Genomic DNA, 21,249 nt, shown 5'->3' on the forward strand with positions numbered 1-21,249 from the left:
ATTTTATAGTATCAATGTGCCATAATTTACTTAGCCATTCTAATTATATAGCTAGTTTATAGACTTTAAAATTTGATCCTCAGAAGTTTTTAATTAAACAAACTTGTGCCTCCTCTGCAGGAACCTATGTGGGCCCTGATTTACATATGTGCAAGTTATGGTTTAGTATTATTTGACCTTGCCTTATGCATTACATTCCTGCAAAGTTCTGTATACGAGGTGAAAGTTTGCTTATATGACCATGTTTTTTCCAATTAGTTTCACTATTTTAAAGAATTAGTCTTCTGGAAAACAATATTTTTCTCTTAAATAATAAAAGTATTGATATTTAATAAAAATCAGCACTGTTTTTGGTGCCTTCCCAGATTTTTCTGTTGTGCTTTATTATATTCTTTCATATGACACCTGCAAGAAATGTTATTTAAGTAAACACTTAAAATGATTTGTGATTACTCAGTAAAAGTACATAAAGTTGAACTATATTCAAATGGAGAGATTATGTGGATAATTCCCAAATCTTTTGTTTGCCTTTAGAATATGCGTTTATGTTGAAATAGGGTAAAATTACAGGGTTCCTATAGAGAAGTCACATTTGTAATGTAGGAGGGGTTAGATGGCTTTCTGACATCTGTTCCCTGGATCTAGATTAGTTACTGTTCTTTTATCTTTGCGTGATACAGAATATCAATTTAATAGAGGAATCTGAGTACTAGACAAGTGTCAGCTGCTGTCTTGGTCTGAGGGAGATAATTAAGAGCTTTATTTTAAAACTCACCTGCTGGATTTCTAGATATTTGTTAACAGTATGTTTTGTTCTTATTTTATCTAACAAATAACTTAGAATTGTCTTTGCTAAATTATATCATTTATTTTTGGTGGCATTTCTGCTAATCTTTCTGTAAACATTTTGCATTTAATATAAAATTTAGTTGATGACAGTTTCATAAAACAAGAAAAGTGAAAATATTTACTATCATAATCCTTAGAGTTTGTATTTCCACTTGTTTTATAAATTTAAGTATTACTTTTTGATAAATTTTATTTTTAATATTAGTTTTAGATTTACAGAATTATTGCAGAGGTAGTACAGAGAGTTCTCATTCTGGGTGGCTTCCCCAATTATTGACATCTTATAGTAGAATGGTACATTTGTTACAATTAGTGAACTGTATTGATACATATTAACTAAAGTCCATACTTTATTCACATTTCCTTAGCTTTTACTGAATGTCTTTTTTTTTCTGTTCCAGAATGTCATCCAGCATACTATACTACATCTAATTGCATGTCTCCTTAGTCCCTCTTGACTGTGAGAATTTCTCAGACTTTACTTGTTTTTGATGATATAGGCAGTTTTGAGACGCACCGGTCAGGTATTTTGTAGTGTCCCTCTGTTGAGATTTGTCTGATGTTTTTCTCATGAGTTGACTGGGTTTATGGTTTTCATAGGAAGACCATAGAGGTAAAGTGCTAACTGTTGTCATCATATCATGTCCAGGGTATATCATATCAACATGACATATCACTGTTGATGTCCACCTGATTCCCTAAGGTAGTTCACGTTAAGTTTCTCCCCTGTAAAGTTAGCACCACCGCCTCCTCCCCCCACCTCAATACTGTACTCTTTGGGGAAGGAGTGCATGCACAGCCTTATACTTAAGAGTGGTGATTATGGTCCTTCTCCTTGAGAGTGGAGTATCTGTGTAAATTATTTGTAATTCTTGTTCAGGGGAGATTTGTCTTTTCTTCTCGGTTGTTATATTTATTCAACTGTTTATATCAGCATGACTTATGGATATTTGTTTCATATTTTGGGTTATACTGTAATACCATTTCATTTTGTTGCTCAGATTGTTCCATCTTTGGGCATTGGAAACTCTAATTTGTTCATTTGTCCCTTTGATATTGCTCTGTCTTGGTTTTTTTGTTTTGTTTTGTTTTCGTATTTTGTAAGTACGTCTTACTTTCTGTGACTATAAGATGCTTCAGACTTTCCTAGCCCGATCCTAGAATTAGCCATTTCTCCATGGAGTCTGGTTGCTTTCATAATACTTATTTTTTAATAACAGCTTTATTGAGATGTAATTTACATATCATACATTTATCTGTTTAAAATGTACAGTTCAGTTAGTATAGTCACAGAACTGTGTAGTTATACTATGATTGATTTTAGAACATTTTTATCTGCACAGAATGAAACCCTGTACCCCGTTAGCAGTCACTTCCCATTCCCCCCCCCCACAAGATAACAGTTTCTGTTTCTGTATTTACCTATTCTGGTCATTTCATATAAATGAAATCATACAATGTGTAGCTTTTTGCACATTGCTTCTTTTAAATAGCAGTAATGTTTTCAAGGTTCATCCATGTTGTTAGCTTGCATCAGTACTTCATTCCCTTTTATGGCTGAGTAATAATCCATTGTATGGATATATCACATTGTTTACCAATTCATCATTTGTTGGATGTTGGGCTGTTTTCATGTTTCTACTTTTTGGCTGTTGTGAATAATGCTGTGTACGTTTGTATACAATAATTATTTAAGGTTTTTTGTTTGAATCTGAATCAAGATCTACGCAATTGCTTGGTATGCATCTTAAGTTTCTTGTAAGCTAACAATTATATCCCCTACCTCCCTTTATTCCTTGTAATTTATTTGTTGAAGTAACTGGGTCATTTGTCTCAAAGAATTTTCTCTCAATTAGGATGATGTTGATTGCATCCCCATGGTGTCTATTACCATATTACTCTGTCCTTTTTATTTATTTTTTTCTTAATTTGTAGTTGGATCTAGAGACTTGATACAGGATTTTGTTTTTGTTTTGCTGAGATGACCACATAGGTGGTGATGGTGTATGCTTTCATCAAGTCATATAATGTGTGATTGGGTCTGTTTCCCCTGTTGCTATTAGCCAGCAGAGTTCAGCATACTGTGGCCATGGGTCACATCTGGTTTGTGGCATGTTTTTGTACATCTGTGGGCTAAAGTTGGGTTTTATATTTTTAAAGAGTTGTTAAAAAAAATTGAAAACAAGAATATATGACAGAAAACTGTATGTAGCCTGCAAATCCTAAGATACTTACTGTCTGGCCCTTTTCAGAAAAAGTTTGCTGACACTCCGGCCATTGATGTTTATTGCCCAGAGCTGTTAATTCATTAGGGGTTGCAAAATTGTGATACTGCATCGTTCCTTCATTGTTAGGTGGACTACTTCTATAAACAGAAACTTACTTACCAATAATTTTATTGCCATAAGGAAGAGTTTGATTAGGAAAAACAGTTAATTATGTGCCATTTTTCAAAATGATGATTTGATTTTGTAACGTTCTCCAAAGCTGACCCGTTAGTACTTGTTTGCTTTTTAGGTCATTATAAAGTAATGGTATTCAGCATATTTGAGTGTTTTTAGGTTATGGTGATTGATGCTTAATGCCCCATATTTGGCCAGTAAGAGCCTCTTGCGAATTTTGGGATGACCCTAGCAGTCATTGATAGCTTTGTGTGACAGGGTGTTGTAGATTCATCTCATGCTCCAGTTGCAAACCTGGAATTAGCCAGTTTTTTTGAATGTTGTTTTGTGTGGAAAAATGGAATTTAGAGGCCATATCTGGGTCTAGAAAGTATTTATTGCTACTAGGAAGTGCACTAGGAAATACTTATTTTTAAATAAATAAAATACAAATTTGTGTTGCTACATATAATTAAAACTGAGGGATACATGGCTTTTACTTAATCTTACTGATTTTACATCTGTATTTCTTTTCTTCCACACTGAGAATCTTGTTCTCAGTGACATCAGTGAATATACTCATTCCTTTTATCCCAGCGCGCGCGCACACGCGCGCGCGCACACACACACACACACACACGTCCTCAGTATCAGTAGCAACTGCGTTTATCCGCACACACACACACACACACACACACACACACACACACACACACACCAGTCCTCAGTATCAGTAGCAACTGCCACAAAATGATTATTAAAACAGCTTAAAACTTTTGTAGTTCTGTTGGTCCTTAAGGTATAAGGTATATTCCACCGTATACAGTTTTGTCATTGTGTTCGTAAATTTTCTTAGACTGGTTTCCTTCTCTGTGGTTAAAAGGACAGCTGGAGATTGGGTTTGTTTCATTTCTGCTTTTAAGTTTTAGGCACTTTGAAAGTTAATTTTTTTGTTTTTTAATTATGTAAAATATTTACATGGTCCTGAAGTCAAATCTATGAACAAGATCTATTCAGAGACATCCAGCTTCGGTTCTAGTCTCCTGTAATCATATTTTTTCTCCTTAAATGGATTAAACGTTATGTGTGTATGTATTAATATCTCACCTTTCTTAGATAAATATACCCACTTTATCCAGCCTTGCTTTTTCACTTAATTTATTCTAGAGATCACCCTGTAGTAGAATGTATATAAAGTTATTCTGTCATCCTATTTGCCACCTACATAGTACCTCACTGTGTACCATAGTTTGTTCAGTGTGTCCCTTGTTGATAGATATCAGGATTGTTTCCAGGCTGTTACTGCAAGTAGTGCGAGTAGTGCTTCAGTGAATGGTCTTGCTTGTACCTATTTTCACATTTTGGCCAGTCTGTTGTTGGGATAGATTCAGAGACATGGGATTGCTAAGTCAAAGGGTAAGTGCATGTATAATTGTGCTAGATGTTGCAAACTCCCCTCTATAGTGGGTATGCCATTTTGCATTCCTATCAGCCTGTTTCCCTATCCATTGCCTGTAGAGTATGTTGAAAACATTTGGATTTTTGCCATTTAATGATAGGTGAGAAATTGTATCTCAGCGTAGTTTTAATTTGCATTTCTCTTATTACGAATGAGGTAGAGCATCTTTTAAAATGATTAAGGACCATTTGCATTTCATTTTAGTCTAATTCTACATCTGTGTGAAAATGGTATGCAATTATAGTAGTATAGAAAAGTCTTATTTTACTCCCACAAATGTATTGACAACTGCTTGGTTATTATATATATGCATATATATGGGTTCATTGTGACTATTTTGGGGCTCATGTTGTAGCCTTCTGATACTGTTAACATCTTTTTTAGATTTTAGAGGTCTTCACCTCTTTTTCCTCCCCGCCAAAATTATTTCACATCAGAAGTGTGCTACCAAGAGGTTAAGAGATCAGTGAATGAAATATGAATTTGTCTGTGACAACATGACAGCTTACTAATGCAGACTTGAGTTGACAAGACTTTGGATTCCGTTTATTTTCATCAGCAAATATACAGTTGAATAAAAGAATTCTAGAACTTAGTCTACAGACCTTGTGAGACTATGACATGATTTTTCTGAAACATCTGTTTATTTTGCAGTGAGAGCTTGTACATGCACACAGCATTCTTTGCAGAAAATAGCTTTGATATTATAAGATTCATTATTAAGGATTTGTAGTCTTGTGTTATTCTCTTTTGTGTATATTTAAGTTGTTAGATTGTCCTGTGGGATTTCATAAATATTGCTTTTGTTAGTAAAGCTGCTGACAGCAAAAGCTTTCAATAAATTATTCATATGCTGTTTGTTTTCTGTGTTCAAGAATTAATGCATCTTTATGCAGGATTTTTTTTAGCTGAACTTGGTAACAATTTGGAGACATATGGTGCACTTGAATAAAATCTGTAATGCTTGTTTTCCATATGAGAAAAGTACTCTATTAGTGGTATTTAGAGCAACATCAGCTCTATAGAACATGGGTGATTACCAAAGAATAATGGAAAATGGCTTTCAGAAATAGTTACTCAAAGAAATTTCTGCTCTTTAAAAATGTGGGCCACTGAGTTTTATCTCTGTTTCTCTTGTTCACTATCATTTGTGTACTTACTGTTCTCTTTGGTTCATTGAAAACTTTGGGTCTTGTTTTACCATCTTCCTCTCCATTCCAAGCCTGCCATTGTTCTGGATAATTTGCATGTCTGCTTGGCTTATCTTTCTAATACCATCTGCAATACTTTCAGTACTTTAACTTCCTCATCTCCAGTGACTTCTCTTTTATGCCATTTCAAGCATCAGCTTCCGTAACTGCACCCTACCCCTTGTCATCACTCAGCAGTGCTGAAATATTGAAATAATATCACAGTCTCCTGTCCTTCCAGGTTTCTCACATTATACTGGCACCATTTTTACCCATCTCAATTCACTCCTGTTTATTTCCTTTCCTGTGTGCATTAGATTCCATTGACAACCACTTGTTGATATCTTCAACTCTCCTACTTCATTGTCACTTTCTACTCATCTGCCTAGAAAAATTCAGTTTTAAATGTCTAAACTTTCTCTTCCCTTTATACTCTACAAAATCATGTTCTCTTATTTGAACCTCTTTAAATATAGTTACCGACCTTAACTGGGCTCTCAGTGCAGCTGAGTAATCCTATTTTCCCTTTTTTTGTGTGCTTTCTTCCTTTCTCACTGAAGCTACTTCAGATGTTTACCACTACCTGCAGACACCTTCCTCACACCCCCCAGCCTACCCACACCATCAATAGTTGTACTCACCTTATGCTTAAGAGACTATACAAGCAATTAACAATGACTCCCGTAACTACCTACCACCAAGCCTACCCATGATGTTATCCTTCCTTCTTGTTATAACAGAAGAAGTATTCTTCCTCTGATCCAAAATTAACCCTCCTACATGTCTTTTTATATTATATACTTTTTATACTACACATATTTAATGCCTGAAAATTCCCTTTAAGTGTTGCTTTAGTTGATTATATTGTGCAAATCTGACTTGTATTTTTGTCTCCATTAACTTCAAAATATTTTGTAATTTCTCATATGATTTCTTCTTTGATCTATGGGTTATTTAGAAGTATGGTGCTTAATTTCCAAGTATTTTAGAATTTTCCAGATATTTGTTATTGATTTATAGCTTAATTCTGTCGTGGTTAGAAAACATACTTTGTACAATTTCAGTTCCCTCCTATGCACATTTGTAGTCATCCTAAGATTCAAGGGGACTCTTATGCCAAACTCAGGAGTTCCTCTCTCGCTCCTTCCCTCCCTCCCTCTCTCTGTAGCTTCCTCCTCTTTCATACTCTGCCCTGCAAATTGTAGTCACTTTGGCCTCCCCAACTCTGACCTCTGTCTTTTCAATTCTGTGTGATTTTGGAATTGCCTTTGCTTTCCTCTTCCTCAAGGTGAGACCTGGAAAGATGGGATATCTGTAGACTGTAAGATGAGATAATTTTAGGAATCATCTCATTTGTTTGCTTTTTCTCAGGGGTCACAGTCCTGTGCTGCCTGTTGTCCATTGTCTGAAAAACATTATTTCACTGACTTTTGTCTAGTGCGCTAGTTGTCTAAGGCAGGAGGGTAAGTCTAGTCCCTGTTACTCTGGATCCTAATCTTACCCTCTTCTTGTATGAATAGTCTATGTTACCCACTACTGGTTCTTTCTATCTTTCAACATGCTCAAGTCTCTCCTCTATAACAAAGAATATAAAAGAAGACCAAGCTCAGATTTTCTTTATTTACCAATCTCTCTCTTCTCTACCTTTTACAACCAAACATTTTGAAAAGTGGTCTTGACATACTGTGTCTCAAAGTGTTGTTTGTGAAATGGCAGATTCTGTCCCACCTGGACACGTGTTAGAAATACAGAATCTACCCCCGCCCCACTTAGAACTACTGAATCAGAATTCGAATTTTAACAGGATTTAACAAGGTGATTGGTCTATACACTAACATTTGACAAGTGCTATTCTACATTTTACAGGCTCTGTTTCTTCTTTTTCCATCTTGTTCCTGAGTGCATTGTTGCCTGGCATCTGTCTTAGCTAACTAAACTAAATCTGTTCTTGCCTAGGTCATCAATGACCTTCTCAAAATTTATCCAATGAATGAGTGCCATCTGTATTTTACTCACAGCAGTTCATCCTCCTCCTTGAAATATTCTTTTGACTCCTGGGCTGACATCTCTTATCCTCTGACCCATGTGACTTTTGCAGGCTTTTTCTCTGCCTTAGATGTTGGTGTTCTGCAGAAATTGGTCGCCAGCTCTCTTCAGATTTTACCTTTCTTTAGCCTGTCTCATTTTCTCTTGTAACTTCAATTTCAACCTGTATCTCCATCTTGAATCTCTGCTGAGCTTGTATGCCCTTAAACTCTCCATCTCTAGGACAGACACCATGATCCCCCTACTGTGTCCTTTTCCTCAGTGACTGGCACCTCCGTTTAGCCAGTGTTCCAGCCAGAAACTTGCCAGTCATCTTGAATTCCTCCAGTGTCTTATTCCACATTTAATCACCTCACTTCCACATTTAATCATTCTCCAGGGCTTGTTGCTTTGACTCTAAAAATTCATTAAATCTGCCCATTTCTCTTAGTCACTCTAGCTACTTTTTCTAAATAGGACTTCATCAGGTTTTAACTGAGATTACTGCAGTGGCTTCCGAATTGGTTTTCTTATCTCCAGTCTTGTTCTCTTTAATCTTCATTTTGCAGCAAGAATGACCCTTTTAATAAGTAAATGTGATCTGCACTTCTCATCTTAAAGCCTTTGCCAAATTTCTTAAGTTAGCTTATTAAAATTCTCATGACGTGGTCCCAGCCCACCAGTTCTGAATTTCTTTAAGTGCTTTGCCCCTTCCACTACCACCTTGTTTCTAGGCTTTTGTACTTGGCTCTTCCTTTGACTGGGTACGTTTTCCTCTTCACTGGCTGGCTCCTCCTCTCAAATATCACATTCATAATCACATTTTGCATGTATGTCTTCCCTGACTCTAGGATGAGTTTGTCGCTCTCTGTGCAGCTTATACATACCCTGTTGTTGCTCCCACTGTGTCGTTCTGTGGTTGTGTGAGCTGTGATTATATCACTGTGTGTCTTCACTTAAGCACTCTGAGGGTGGGTACTAGTGTCTTAATCTTGTAACTTAGGTGCTTGTCACCCTTCATTCATTCAACAAATATTTATTGAGCAACTACTGTAAGTGCCGGGCAAGGTTCCTGTTCTTATCAAGCTTACATTGGATTGTGGGTGGAGCAAGAAATAGTAAACAACAAGAGAAGATTTTTTAATTCTTATTCATAGTAGATCCTTAGTAATACTTTTGAAAGAACTAATATATAAATTATTATTTTAAAGAGCCCTTGAAATCCAGAAATCTTTGATATCATTGTTATTAATTCAAGCTCTTGAAACTGTGCTCCAAGAACCTTTTTGGACCTAGTGATCTGTGGTAATTAGCTTATTACTTGGGACCTTTTACTCTACCTAATCTTAGTTTTATTTTACCTAATTTCCCTGAACAAAGCTGAGGTATCAAGGGTTATTAGAGGTACTTTAGAAATGGAAAAGTGAAATAAACTTCAAAAATAGAAAAATAATAAATTATGTTCTTATTAAGAGATGATATTTTATGTACATTTTTAAAATAAAGGTCAAGATCTAGATCCTAAAATTAGAAAAATTTCTCCTTAAATAGCCAACATATAGATTTGATAGTCAATAGGTTAAGTTAAACTGAAATTGGCATAATATTTGGGACATTTTTCTTAAAATGCTGTGTCACTTTATTAATTTCTAACTCTAATTATATGAAAAAGTGATATTAAATTTATTGTAAAATCCTATATACCCAGAGTAGCAATTAAGATTGTTTTATTCCAAGCGTTACAAATTTTAACTAACTTCAGCAAAAAAGAAATTTATTAGAATGATGTGCAGTAGCTTAAAGGATCAATGGAAAAACTAAAGAGCCAAACAACTGTCTACTGTATCATTTAGGTCAGAGATTATTTTTCTACAAATTATAACTCTTCTGGGTTATATAGTTAATTCTACCTGTTTGAATTTTCTTGAGACCCTATGCCTAAGAGTATATGCATGTTGCATAGTTTCTGATAAATTGTATTGCCTGGACAATCAACAATCCAGTGGAGTGTTTTGCTCTCAATGTTTTAATATTGCAAAAGCATCTAGGAGTAAGGACATTTTCCTACATAACAACACCATTAATCACATCTAAGAAAATTAAAATGAATATTATCTAATATACTAAAGATTTTAATTCACCTAAATATTCCCTACATGCTTTTTGAAGCCCAGGACTCAATAAAAGTTCACTCATTGCATTTGCTTCTGACTTTTCAGTCACTTTTCATCTAGAATAATTCTCTTGCCTTTGTTTTTCATGCCATTGACTCCTTTTTGAAGAGTCCAGGGAATTTTTCCTATAGAATGTCTCACATTCTGAATTTGTGTATTATTCCATCATGCTGAGATTTAGGTTAAACACTTATAGCAAGAATATTACAGTGCTTTTTTTTAAAAGTAATTTATTTGTTTATTGGCTGCATTGGGTCTTTGTTGCTGCATGTGGGCTTTCTCTTGTTGCAGTGAGTGGGGGCTACTCTTTGTTGTGGTGTGTGGGCTTCTCATTGTGGTGACTTCTTGTTGTGGAGCACGTGCTCTAGGCATGCGGGCTTCAGTAGTTGTGGCACATGGGCTCAGTAGTTGTGGCTTGTGCGCTCTGGAGCACAGGCTTATTAGTTGTGGCACACAGGCTTAGTTGCTCCGTGGTATGTAGGATCTTCCCAGACCAGGGATTGAACATGTGTCCCCTGCATTGGCCGGCAGATTCTTAACCACTGTACCACCAGGGAAGTCCCTACAATGCTTCTTACTGCATCATGTCAGGGAGTATATGATGTCCAGCAGTCTCACTACTGGCAATACTGAATTTGATCTCTTAGTTAACGTAATGACCACCAGATTATGAAGGTACGTCTCCTCTATAGATAACGAGTAATTTGTGGATGACACTCTGAAAATGTGTGACTATCCTTTTTCCAGAAACCTTCACCCAATAGTTTGAGCATTCATCAATAATGAATTGATTATTACTACAATTTTTAATTAAATTTTTTTAAATGTCTCATTTCTAAATAGGCATTTCTGAGTAAGTGTTGAAGAGAGGGTGCTGATAGTGGCTTAAAATTCTTTTTTTTTAAAGAATGTTTATTGAGATACAGTTGACATACAATAAACTGCATATATTTAAAGTGTACAGTTTGATTTTTTTTCTTATTAGTAATGTATGTATGGAAATCCCAATCTCCCAATTAAAATTCTTTAATTTTTACTATTTTGATATGGTAGACCGGTTGTTTATATTTGACAGCCAGAAAGAGCTTTGCTTTGATCCCTTACATCTACTTTCCTGATTCGTAATCGTTTACCCTTTGTAGAAACAATGCAACTTTTTTTTTTTTTAAGAAAGAACTTGCGGGCTCTAAAGCATGCTGATGAAGAGTAGCATAGTCCATTGCAGTACTGACCAGTACAAAGCGTAAGCCACATACATAATTAACAATTTTCTGTGTACCACGTTAGAATTAAAAAGAAACAAGTGGAGTTAATTTTTAAACATTTTATTTAAATATATCCAAAATATTTAAACATGTAATCAGTATAAAAATTAATAAGATATTTTGCATTCTTTGTGTGCACACTAAGTCTTCTAAATTTGATGTGTGTTTTATGAAATCTTAATTTAAGTAGTCACGTTGAATTCTCAGTAGCCACATGTCACTAAGTGGCTACTCTATAGGATAGTGCCAATATCCTGTTGGATATTGGTTTAGTGGATCTTGGGCACGGGGAAGCCAGACTAACTTTGTTCGAATCTTCCCTTCTCCATAGATGGCTTTGTGATTTTGGACATTATTTATTTTCTTTGTGGCTCAGTTTTCTCATTGTAAGTGGGGATAATAATAGTTACTACCACTAGTTTTGGAGGATTGAAAGAATTAATACAGGTAAAGCACTAGAATAATACCTGGCACATAGTAACTGTTTAGTAAATGTTAACTATTATTATTGTACCTTTAGACTTGGTCCCATAATTGCTATTTTGTCTTAGAGGTATCCTTGTATTTTGTTAAGAGTTAGGACTAGATCTTGGATCCCTTGACTTCTGTTGTGTATCAGGCTGTTTCTTGCCCTCAGTCTCCTGCTTTACCTCTTCTATGGTGACTTTATAAACCAATAAGATGAACTAGATTTTCCAGGATAGTTTTGGTTTCAAGCATTCACTCTTCTGGTTACTATAATTCATTGAAATGAATGGGAAAACCCAACAACTCGGCAAATGGCAATGAATTAATAAAAGATTTATTGTTATGATTTTTAAGAAACCCACAGAAGATTGACAGCTATGGTAGACTGAGTTGTTGTTTTGCCTTTCTCTTTGTAAAACACACAAATGCCTCTCTGTTACAAAAGCCTATGTAATTGTAGCAGTGAGATAAAGTATTAGCGTGTGAAGTAGAGGTGATGTTGAATATTCATGAGTATGGTTGTATCCAGTTCAGAATTATTTAGAATGTGTTTCAAATTAGATTGCTATCCACTTTTGTATTATGTTAGAGTAACTGTAGATGATTAGAAAAGAAGTATTTAATGAAGTTTTACAAAGGAGATATCTGGTTTCAAAAAAACTTGACAATCTATTGTGATAAAACATTCTGTAGTCAGAATACTAGTAAAGTAGAAAGGTGTGAACCACTTAATCAAAGAAGTATTGAATTCCAGTGTAAAATTGTCAGTCAACTTTGGATTGTACTTCCAAGTTAATATTTGCATTATACTATCATTGAGTTTATATTTTCTTCAGTATAATATGCAAAAATGGAACTGACAAAAACTCTTGTTTCAGAAATTCAGAAGACTTTGCATCAAGTGTTGCGTGAGATGTTTTACTCTTAGGACAGTCTTCTGGCCACCAGTAACAAAAAGTTGCTTGTAAGATGTTTAGATAACTATCTAAACATGAAAGTTTATATAGTTCATAGAAGTTCTATTTAGTTAATATAAAAATTCTTATATTTTTCTCATCTAGCAGAATGAAAACTGACCAATTCAGATTTTCCCTCTATTTTGAGCTGAAATATAAGTATTGCTAATATTGTTGGCATGTTAACTATTATTAACATACTTTTTCTAAGAATTAGAGAATTTTCAGGTAACTGTTCATAACATTGGTGGTATTGTTTGCAGGTCATCATATTGTACCTAGTCTTCCTGCTGATCATGTAGAAGTTATAAAGTATTAATATTATTTATTTATGATACTTTAAAAAGTGATGCTAAAACATTTTTTACAAAGGACAGATTTGAAATCATCTGAATATAAAATTTTTTTGAGAATGAGGCTGATCTTAACAAAACGGTGGAGATTTGATGTTATGCAGAGTCACTAAGAGTCACTAATACGTAATTCCATCTTGGCCCACCCATCCTTCAGACCTATAGGATTCTGAAAAGGATACAAACAAACAAAACACAAAAAGAAACCAAGATACAAATGATAAGCAGCAGTGACAAACCAGGGGTCATTTTAATACTCTCTTGTAGTTTAGTCTTCTAGTTGGAAAGATAGGCCTTAAAAACAAAGTTAATTGCTGAGAAGAGCACATACAGGGCAGGATAAAAGACTTTTTCAAAGAGAGTTGTCAAGGAAAGCCTCTGTAGAAGTGAAGGTTGGGTTGAAACACGAAGGATGAGAAGAAGCTAGCCCTGTGACAGAAGAGTGGGTGTGGAGCAAGTGTTCAGGCAGAGGGGAGAGCAAATGCAAAGACTAGTGTGGGAAAGAAAATGGCCTGTTCAAGAAATTGAATTATGTGGCCAGAGTGTATTGAGTTAGAGGGAGTGTGATGTAAGATTAGGTTGTAGAGAGGCAGGAACCAGATCCTATAGCCCTTTTGAATGCCATGGTAATGAATTTGGATTTTATGTTAGCTGTAATAAGAAGCTGTTGAAAGATTAGGCAGAGAAGAAAGGTGACCAATCTTGAGTTTTAAGATCACTTCATATTATTTTATACATAATTGTCAAAATGTGATTAAAAGTAAAAAAATAAGGTCCATATTTTATGCATAACAATTTCTAAAATGTGACTGGTGAATGCTCAGATGCTAGATCTTAGCAATTTGGGGGGGGGGTGGATATAGTAGGCTTTTGAACTATTAATAGTTACTATTTATTGAGGACTTGTTTTCTGTGAAGCAGTGAAGTGGGTGCTTTTACACATATCTTCACAGAAATTTCCTTAAAAGGAAGCCATTATTTTTCTTGTTTTATAGGGGAGAAAATTTTGGAGACAGAGAGAAATTAACTAGCACAGCAGAGCTAGAGTTCAAAACCATGTCTGCCTGACTGCATTTTACCACAGTTTCTGTTTTTGCGGCGGGGGGGGGGGGGGGGAGGGCGAGAGGAGGAAGGCTGAAAATTGAAGAAAAGGAAAGCACTCTTACTGTAATAAATGTTTACTGAATAAATTCATCTATTTTTCATTTTGAGGCGTGGTTGGGAAGTTAGATGCTGTAAATTAGAACTATCAGATGTTCCCTATTGGGATATTATGATCTTGAAAAAAGAATTTCCGATCCAGCTTTGATTAGAAGTTGACGTGTGCTGTTTTTATGGTGTATCTGTGCCATAAAAGTTGTTCAAAACATACGTGTTTATCAGACAGTTAAAATCATCCATAAACTACTAACCACTTATCTTACTTGAAATCCCCAGGGAAGGAGTTCTGGATGCTCAGTAGATTCAGTTTTTGGAGGAATTGGGTATGTAGGGCAGGGAGGGGAGCACTGATTGTTGTATAGCAAAACGGGCTAGAAAACATTTGTTAACTCTTGTGTTGTTTGTTCTTAATAAATAATATGAATGTATTTGGTTGAGCCCTTAGAATGTTGAATTAATTGCACTTTCCAATTTTTAAATCTTTTAATTATAAATTGAGAACTAGAAGCAAGAGAGCTTGAACCATATGGTGAGAGTGGACACTGAGAGCTCAGGAAGGATGAAATATAGGATTTAGAGACGGACTGGATGGATAGGATGATTGAAAGTAATGTTAAGGAGTGAAAGAAAGATGAAGTCCTTTGACCTTAGTCTTTAGCCTATAGTGAAGGCATGATTTTTCTAGGATGAATAACATTGTACAGAATGCTTATATTTGTAGGTGTATAAAAATGTTTACTTATCCTTCTGTTCTGTCTTTCTGCTATCTCTTTGGGCGGTAAGACAGCTAGATCTCATTTTATTTTTGCCAGTATTTATATACTGTGTGGTGTGTGTGTGTGTGTTTACTCTGGGTACAATAAAATTTAGAATAATTGTTGGCCACACAATTAAAGTGTACAGTGAGTGTTATGATTTGTTGATATTTGGGGGTGGCAGGATTTCAACTGAAATGAGTTCCCTGTGGATATTTTCCTTTCATAAGATGGAATTCTATCAAGAAGTGTGAAGTATTCTATCAAAAAGTGAGGAATAGTCTATCAAGAAGTGAGAGCTATTCCATTAAGAAGTGAGAAATTTGCAGGGACCTGGGAACATAGAAGAGATCAGATAGGATCATTAAGCCTGTGTCAGAATAATTTGTACAGTGACTCTGGTCATAGTAAACTAAAACTTAAGTGGATAGGGAATCAGGACCCTGGTGAGAAGTATAGGACAGTTTTTATACAGTCAGCCAAGGAGCGAGTGTCTGATAACTCTTCTACTGTGACAAAGGAAAAGTGTTTAAAGACAATGGTGATGGATATTTTGAAAATAAACCCCTGTCCTCAACAAAGGATTAATCACCACCACCAACAAAAAATAAACCCCTGTCCTTAACAAAGGATTAATCACCACCACCACCAAAAAAATTTTTGTTACTATAAAAGAAAAAATGACAAGAATGCATAAGCAATTGTTCATATTTTTAAAAGTAATATGGAAATCCGTGAAGTAAAAAGCCTTCTCCCTATACGCTCTCCATCAGCAGCTCAATCCTACTACTCTCCCCAGGCGAAAACTCTGTTGACTGTTCAGTGTTTATTCTTCCAGACTTTTCCCTCTATATTTACATTTAAATATGTGAATACACACACACATATATACATGTGTACATATATTTTAATGTAAGTGAGGTCATCTTATACACATTTTAAAACTTGAATGTTTTTTAATTAAGAAATACATGTCTTTTGACAATCATTCAGTCTCAGTATATGAATATACCCCAGACTTTTCATATTGTCCCCTCCTAGGCACACTATATGTAAAGATGAAAATAGTTTTATTTCTGCTTGAAGAAGCAAAACTGTTTTTTATGTAAAATATTCAGACAATACCAAAATGAAAGGCATAGTTAAAAAACAACTGAAATCTCACCACACTGAGATGATTCCTCATTTTGGTAAGTAGTTAAGTCTATCCCTTTAGTTATTCACACAGGTGTAAACACACATCCATATCTACCACATACATGTTTATAATATTTTTCAGTGGGTTACACATAAGCTGATTTTTATCACAAAATTATTTTACATGTGCTTGGGGATTTTTATCCTCCCTCCCTGTCCTCTGAGTTCCCCATCCCCCACCAGTACCCTCCCATCTTTCCCCTCCCAGTAACCCGTGGTAACAACCTGGTGTATATTTTCCTATGTTTCTCAGTGCTCCTACAATAATGTGCATATGTCTGCATTGTTCATTTTTCACAGAACTCATTTCAGATCAATTGAAACATAGCTTACTCATTGTTTGCTTGCTAAATATTCTAAGACAGGAATCAGTAAACTATAGCCAATGGATCAACTCCATCCTGCTGCCTGTTTTTGTAAGTAAAGTTTTATTGGAACACACCTTCACCCATTTTTGTATTGAGTGGTGTGAGCTTTTAAATTTTTTATCTGTTATATGTAATATATTTTCCTCCAGTCTGGTCTCTTTTGCTTTGTTATGATATTTTGCCATACAAGAGTTGTTTTTTGTTTTTTGATTATTTTAAATTTAAACACAATGAAGTAAAGCAAATCTGTCTTTTCTAGCCTTGAGGTTCCCTATTTTGATTTAAAAGGTTGCCTAACTCCAGGGTATTCTATCCCTGTATTTTCGTGAAATTTTTATGACAATTTTTTCATAGGTCTGGAATATGTTTTTCTGTGTATATGAGTGGTGTTATAGTGTGGTTAAGATCACAGACTATGGTTCTGTCATTTACTACCTCTGTAACATTGGACTAGTTAATTAACATTTCGGTGCTTCAGTTTCCTCCTTTAAAATGGGAATAATAATAGTACCTATCTCATAAGATAGTAGTGAAGGTTAAGTGAGTGGTTAGTATGTAGATATGTTTATAACAGTGTCTGATACATAGAAATACGTGTCTATTATTATATGTTGTGAGTAGATGTCCCAGTTTTCTCCTATGTGGATAACTAGTTGCCCTAGTAACATTTGTTGAGTAATTCAACCTTTTCCCCAGTTGATGCAAAATGCCATCTCTACTACATATTAAGTTTCCAAATATATATAGCTCCTTTTTGGGGCTCTCTAGTCTGTTATGTGGCTCTGTTTTCCCCTGTTTCAGAACATAGTGGCTTAATTACTGTAGCTTTATAAATACTGGTAACTGATGAGCGCAGTTTCTTTACTTTGTTCTTCTAAATTTTGGCTCTTCTTGGCTTTTTTTGCCCTTTTATGTATTTAAAAAAAAAAACTCATCAAAATTAACAAAACCCCTGCTTGTTAGTAAGTTTTATTATGGAAGAGAGTGATACTAATTGGCTAGTAATGAAACCATAGGTGGAAGTTTTTAGAAGTTATCTGGTTGTATAGGTAGGCACTGAGAATGTGGTGAATGAAAACGCTGGAGAAAAATAGATTGTAAGCATGCAGTTCGCAAACTGTACCCTGAGATACCCCAGGGCACCCTAGTGAACTTCCAGAAGTATTTTCAGACTTTTTAGGGAAACATATGTTAGACACTCTGTAAACTTCTAGGTCAACATAGTTCACAGTTTCAACATTTGATTGTGTTGCTTTCATCTCGATGTTGCAGTATGTTTGTGAAGTTGGGTTTCTGGTGGTCACTGTGATAAAAAGCAGCTATCGTGCAGAAATCAGCGTGGAACAGGAAATGAGAATGGCAATATCCAGTTGGATTTCAAGGTTTGAGAAGTGCAAAAAGCCCAGTAGGTGCACACATCCCATAATAAGTAATTGTGATTATTGAAAGATGAAATTAAAATATTTTTCAATTTATGTGTATTATTTCTTCAAAAGGTTACTAACTTGTTAAGACCCAAATATTTATTCATTCATGTGAACCTAACAACCAGAACTCTTAGGTATTTCTTTTAGCCTAAGGAATGAAAAAAATTACTGAACAAATAGGGGTACCAGGAGCCAAGAAAATTTGTGACTCTTTCTGCCTTAACAAGTTATTACAAATATTTACAGATTAATAAATTTGAAGTGCTGTGTAGGTAGATTACTATATGCCATGCCTGCTTGTAACAGGGCAAACTAATCTTGCCTGGGCTTTAGAGACAGACAGCTTTTCTGAGAAAGTAATATTGAAGCTGAGCTTGAGGGAAGACTAGCTAATTGGAGAGGGGTGCTGGTGGGAATAGCTTGTGTGAAGAGGGCAGGTGCTGTAGGAGACTGACAGGAGTGCAGCATGCTTTGCAGGGTGAAGGGAGAGTGATGCAAGGTGGAGGGGGCTTGGAGAGTAGGCAGAGGTGGATCACAGAGTGATGCAGAAAGCCAATTAAGGAGTTTATTTAGATTTTTTTTTTTTAATGAAGAGTAGTGGCAAGCCTTTGAGAGATTTTAAGTGAAGGAAGAATCTCTTAGGTCACCACCTGCTGAGGGAATAAAATAGAAGATGATAAATGTAAATATTTAAGTAACACTATATTCTAAGTATATAGATTGGATATATTTGGTAAAATTTTGAAGTGCCTTGATTTTTTTTTTTTTTTTTTTTTTAGGATTTATTTTATTTTTTTTTTTTTGGGGGGGTACACCAGGTTCAATCAACTGTTTTTATACACATATCCCCATATTCCCTCCCTTCCTTGACGCCCCCCCCTCGATTCCCCCCCACCCTCCCTGCCCCAGTCCTCTAAGGCATCTTCCATCCTCGAGTTGGACTCCCTTTGTTATACAACAACTTCCCACTGACTATCTATTTTACAGTTGGTAATATATATATGTCTGTACTACTCTCCCGCTTCTTCTCAGTTTCCCCTTCACCCCCCGCCCCCTCCCATACCTCGAGTTCTCCAGTCCATTCCCTGTATCTGCTTCCCTGTTCTTGTCACTGAGTTCATCAGTACCATTTTTAGATTCCGTATATGTGAGTTAGCATACAATATTTGTCTTTCTCTTTCTGACTTACTTCACTCTGTATGACAGATTGTAGTTCTATCCACCTCATTACATATAGCTCCATCTCATCCCTTTTTATAGCTGAGTAATATTCCATTGTATATATATGCCACATCTTCTGTATCCATTCATTTGTTGATGGGCATTTAGGTTGCTTCCATGTCCTGGCTATTGTAAAGAGTGCTGCAATAAACATTATGGTACAAGTTTCTTTTGGGATTATGGTTTTCTTTGGGTATATGCCCAGGAGTGGGATGACTGGATCATATGGTAGTTCTATTTGTAGTTTTTTAAGGAACCTCCAAATTGTTTTCCATAGTGGCTGTACCAACTTACAGTCCCACCAACAGTGCAGGAGAGTTCCCTTTTCTCCACACCCTCTCCAACATTTGTTGTTTCCAGACTTTGTGATGATGGCCATTCTGATTGGTGTGAGGTGATACCTCATGGTGGCTTTGACTTGCATTTCTCTGATGATGAGTGATGTTGAGCATCTTTTCATGTGTGTGTTGGCCATCTGTATGTCTTCTTTGGAGAAATGTCTATTTAGGTCTTCTGCCCATTTGTGGATTGGGTTATTTGCTTTTTTGGTATGAAGCTGCATGAGCTGCTTGTATATTTTGGAGGTTAATCCTTTGTCCGTTGTTTCATGGGCAATTATTTTTTCCCATTCTGAGGGTTGCCTTTTAGTCTTGTTTATGGTTTCTTTTGCTGTGCAAAAGCTTTTAAGTTTCATGAGGTCCCATTCGTTTATTCTTGATTTGATTTCCATGATTCTAGGAGGTGGGTCAAAAAGGATGTTGCTTTGATGTATGTCAAAGAGTGTTCTGCCTATGTTTTCCTCTAGGAGTTTGATAGTGTCTGGCCTTATATGTAGGTCTTTAATCCATTTGGAGTTTATTTCTGTGTATGGTGTTAGGAAGTGTTCTAATTTCATTCTTTTACATGTTGCTGTCCAATTTTCCCAGCACCACTTATTGAAGAGGTTGTCTTTTTTCCACTGTATACTCGTGCCTCCTTTGTCAAAGATAAGGTGCCCGTATGTGTTTGGGCTTACTTCTGAGTTCTCTATTCTGTTCCATTGATCTTCCTTTCTATTTTTGTGCCAGTACCATACTGTCTTGATCACTATGGCCTTGTAGTATAGTTTGAAGTCAGGAAGCCTGATTCCACCAACTCCATTTTTCCTTCTCAAGATTGCTTTGGCTATTCGGGGTCTTTTGCGTTTCCATACAAATCGTAAGATTTCTTGCTCTAGTTCTGTGAAAAATGCCATTGGTAATCTGATCGGGATTGCATTAAATCTGTAAATTGCTTTGGGTAGTACAGTCATTTTCACGATGTTGATTCTTCCAATCCAGGAACATGGTATATCCCTCCATCTGTTTATGTCATCTTTGATTTCTTTCATCAATGTCTTAAAGTTTTCTGCATACAGATCTTTTGCCTCCTTAGGCAGGTTTATTCCTAGGTATTTTATTCTTTTGGTTGCAATGGTGAATGGGAGAGTTTCCTTAATTTCTCTTTCTGCTCTTCCGTTGTTAGTGTATAGGAATGCAAGAGATTTCTGTGCATTAATTTTGTATCCTGCTACTTTACTAAACTCATCAATGAGTGCTAGCAGTTTTCTGGTAGAGTCTTTAGGGTTTTCTATATATAGTATCATGTCATCTGCAAAGAGTGATAATTTTACTTCTTCTTTTCCAATTTGGATTCCTTTAATTTCTTTTTCTTCTCTGATTGCTGTGGCTAACACTTCCAAAACTATGTTGAATAACAGTGGTGAGAGTGGACACCCTTGTCTTGTTCCTGTTCTTAGAGGGAATTCTTCCAGTTTTTCTCCATTGAGAACAATGTTGGCTTTTGGTTTGTCATATATGGCTTTTATGATGTTGAGGTAATTTCCTTCTATGCCCATTTTCTGGAGAGCTTTTATCATAAATGGATGTTGAACTTTGTCAAAAGCTTTTTCTGCATCTATTGAAATGATCATATGGTTTTTATCCTTCAATTTGTTGATATGATGTATCACGTTGATTGAT

General features: G+C 35.6%; 1 protein-coding gene across 5 annotated transcripts in view; it reads left to right on the forward strand.

Moving 5' to 3' along the window:
• The window catches only part of NEO1 (neogenin 1), a 232,891-nt gene that overhangs the window by 45,282 nt on the left and 166,360 nt on the right, over positions 1–21,249 (forward strand). Inside the window, exon 1 of one of the 5 annotated variants that reach the window (XM_057723251.1) lies at positions 17,885–18,006. The exons of the other annotated variants lie outside the window; for them this stretch is intronic. Within the exon in view, the coding sequence (XP_057579234.1) occupies positions 17,952–18,006 (55 nt within the window). The 5' untranslated portion in view covers positions 17,885–17,951. Of the gene's footprint in view, positions 1–17,884; positions 18,007–21,249 lie in introns of those variants that run through there. 5 annotated transcript variants of the gene reach the window in all.

The sequence above is a fragment of the Hippopotamus amphibius genome, chromosome 2 (assembly GCF_030028045.1).
Source record: "Hippopotamus amphibius kiboko isolate mHipAmp2 chromosome 2, mHipAmp2.hap2, whole genome shotgun sequence".
Lineage (NCBI taxonomy): Eukaryota > Metazoa > Chordata > Mammalia > Artiodactyla > Hippopotamidae > Hippopotamus > Hippopotamus amphibius.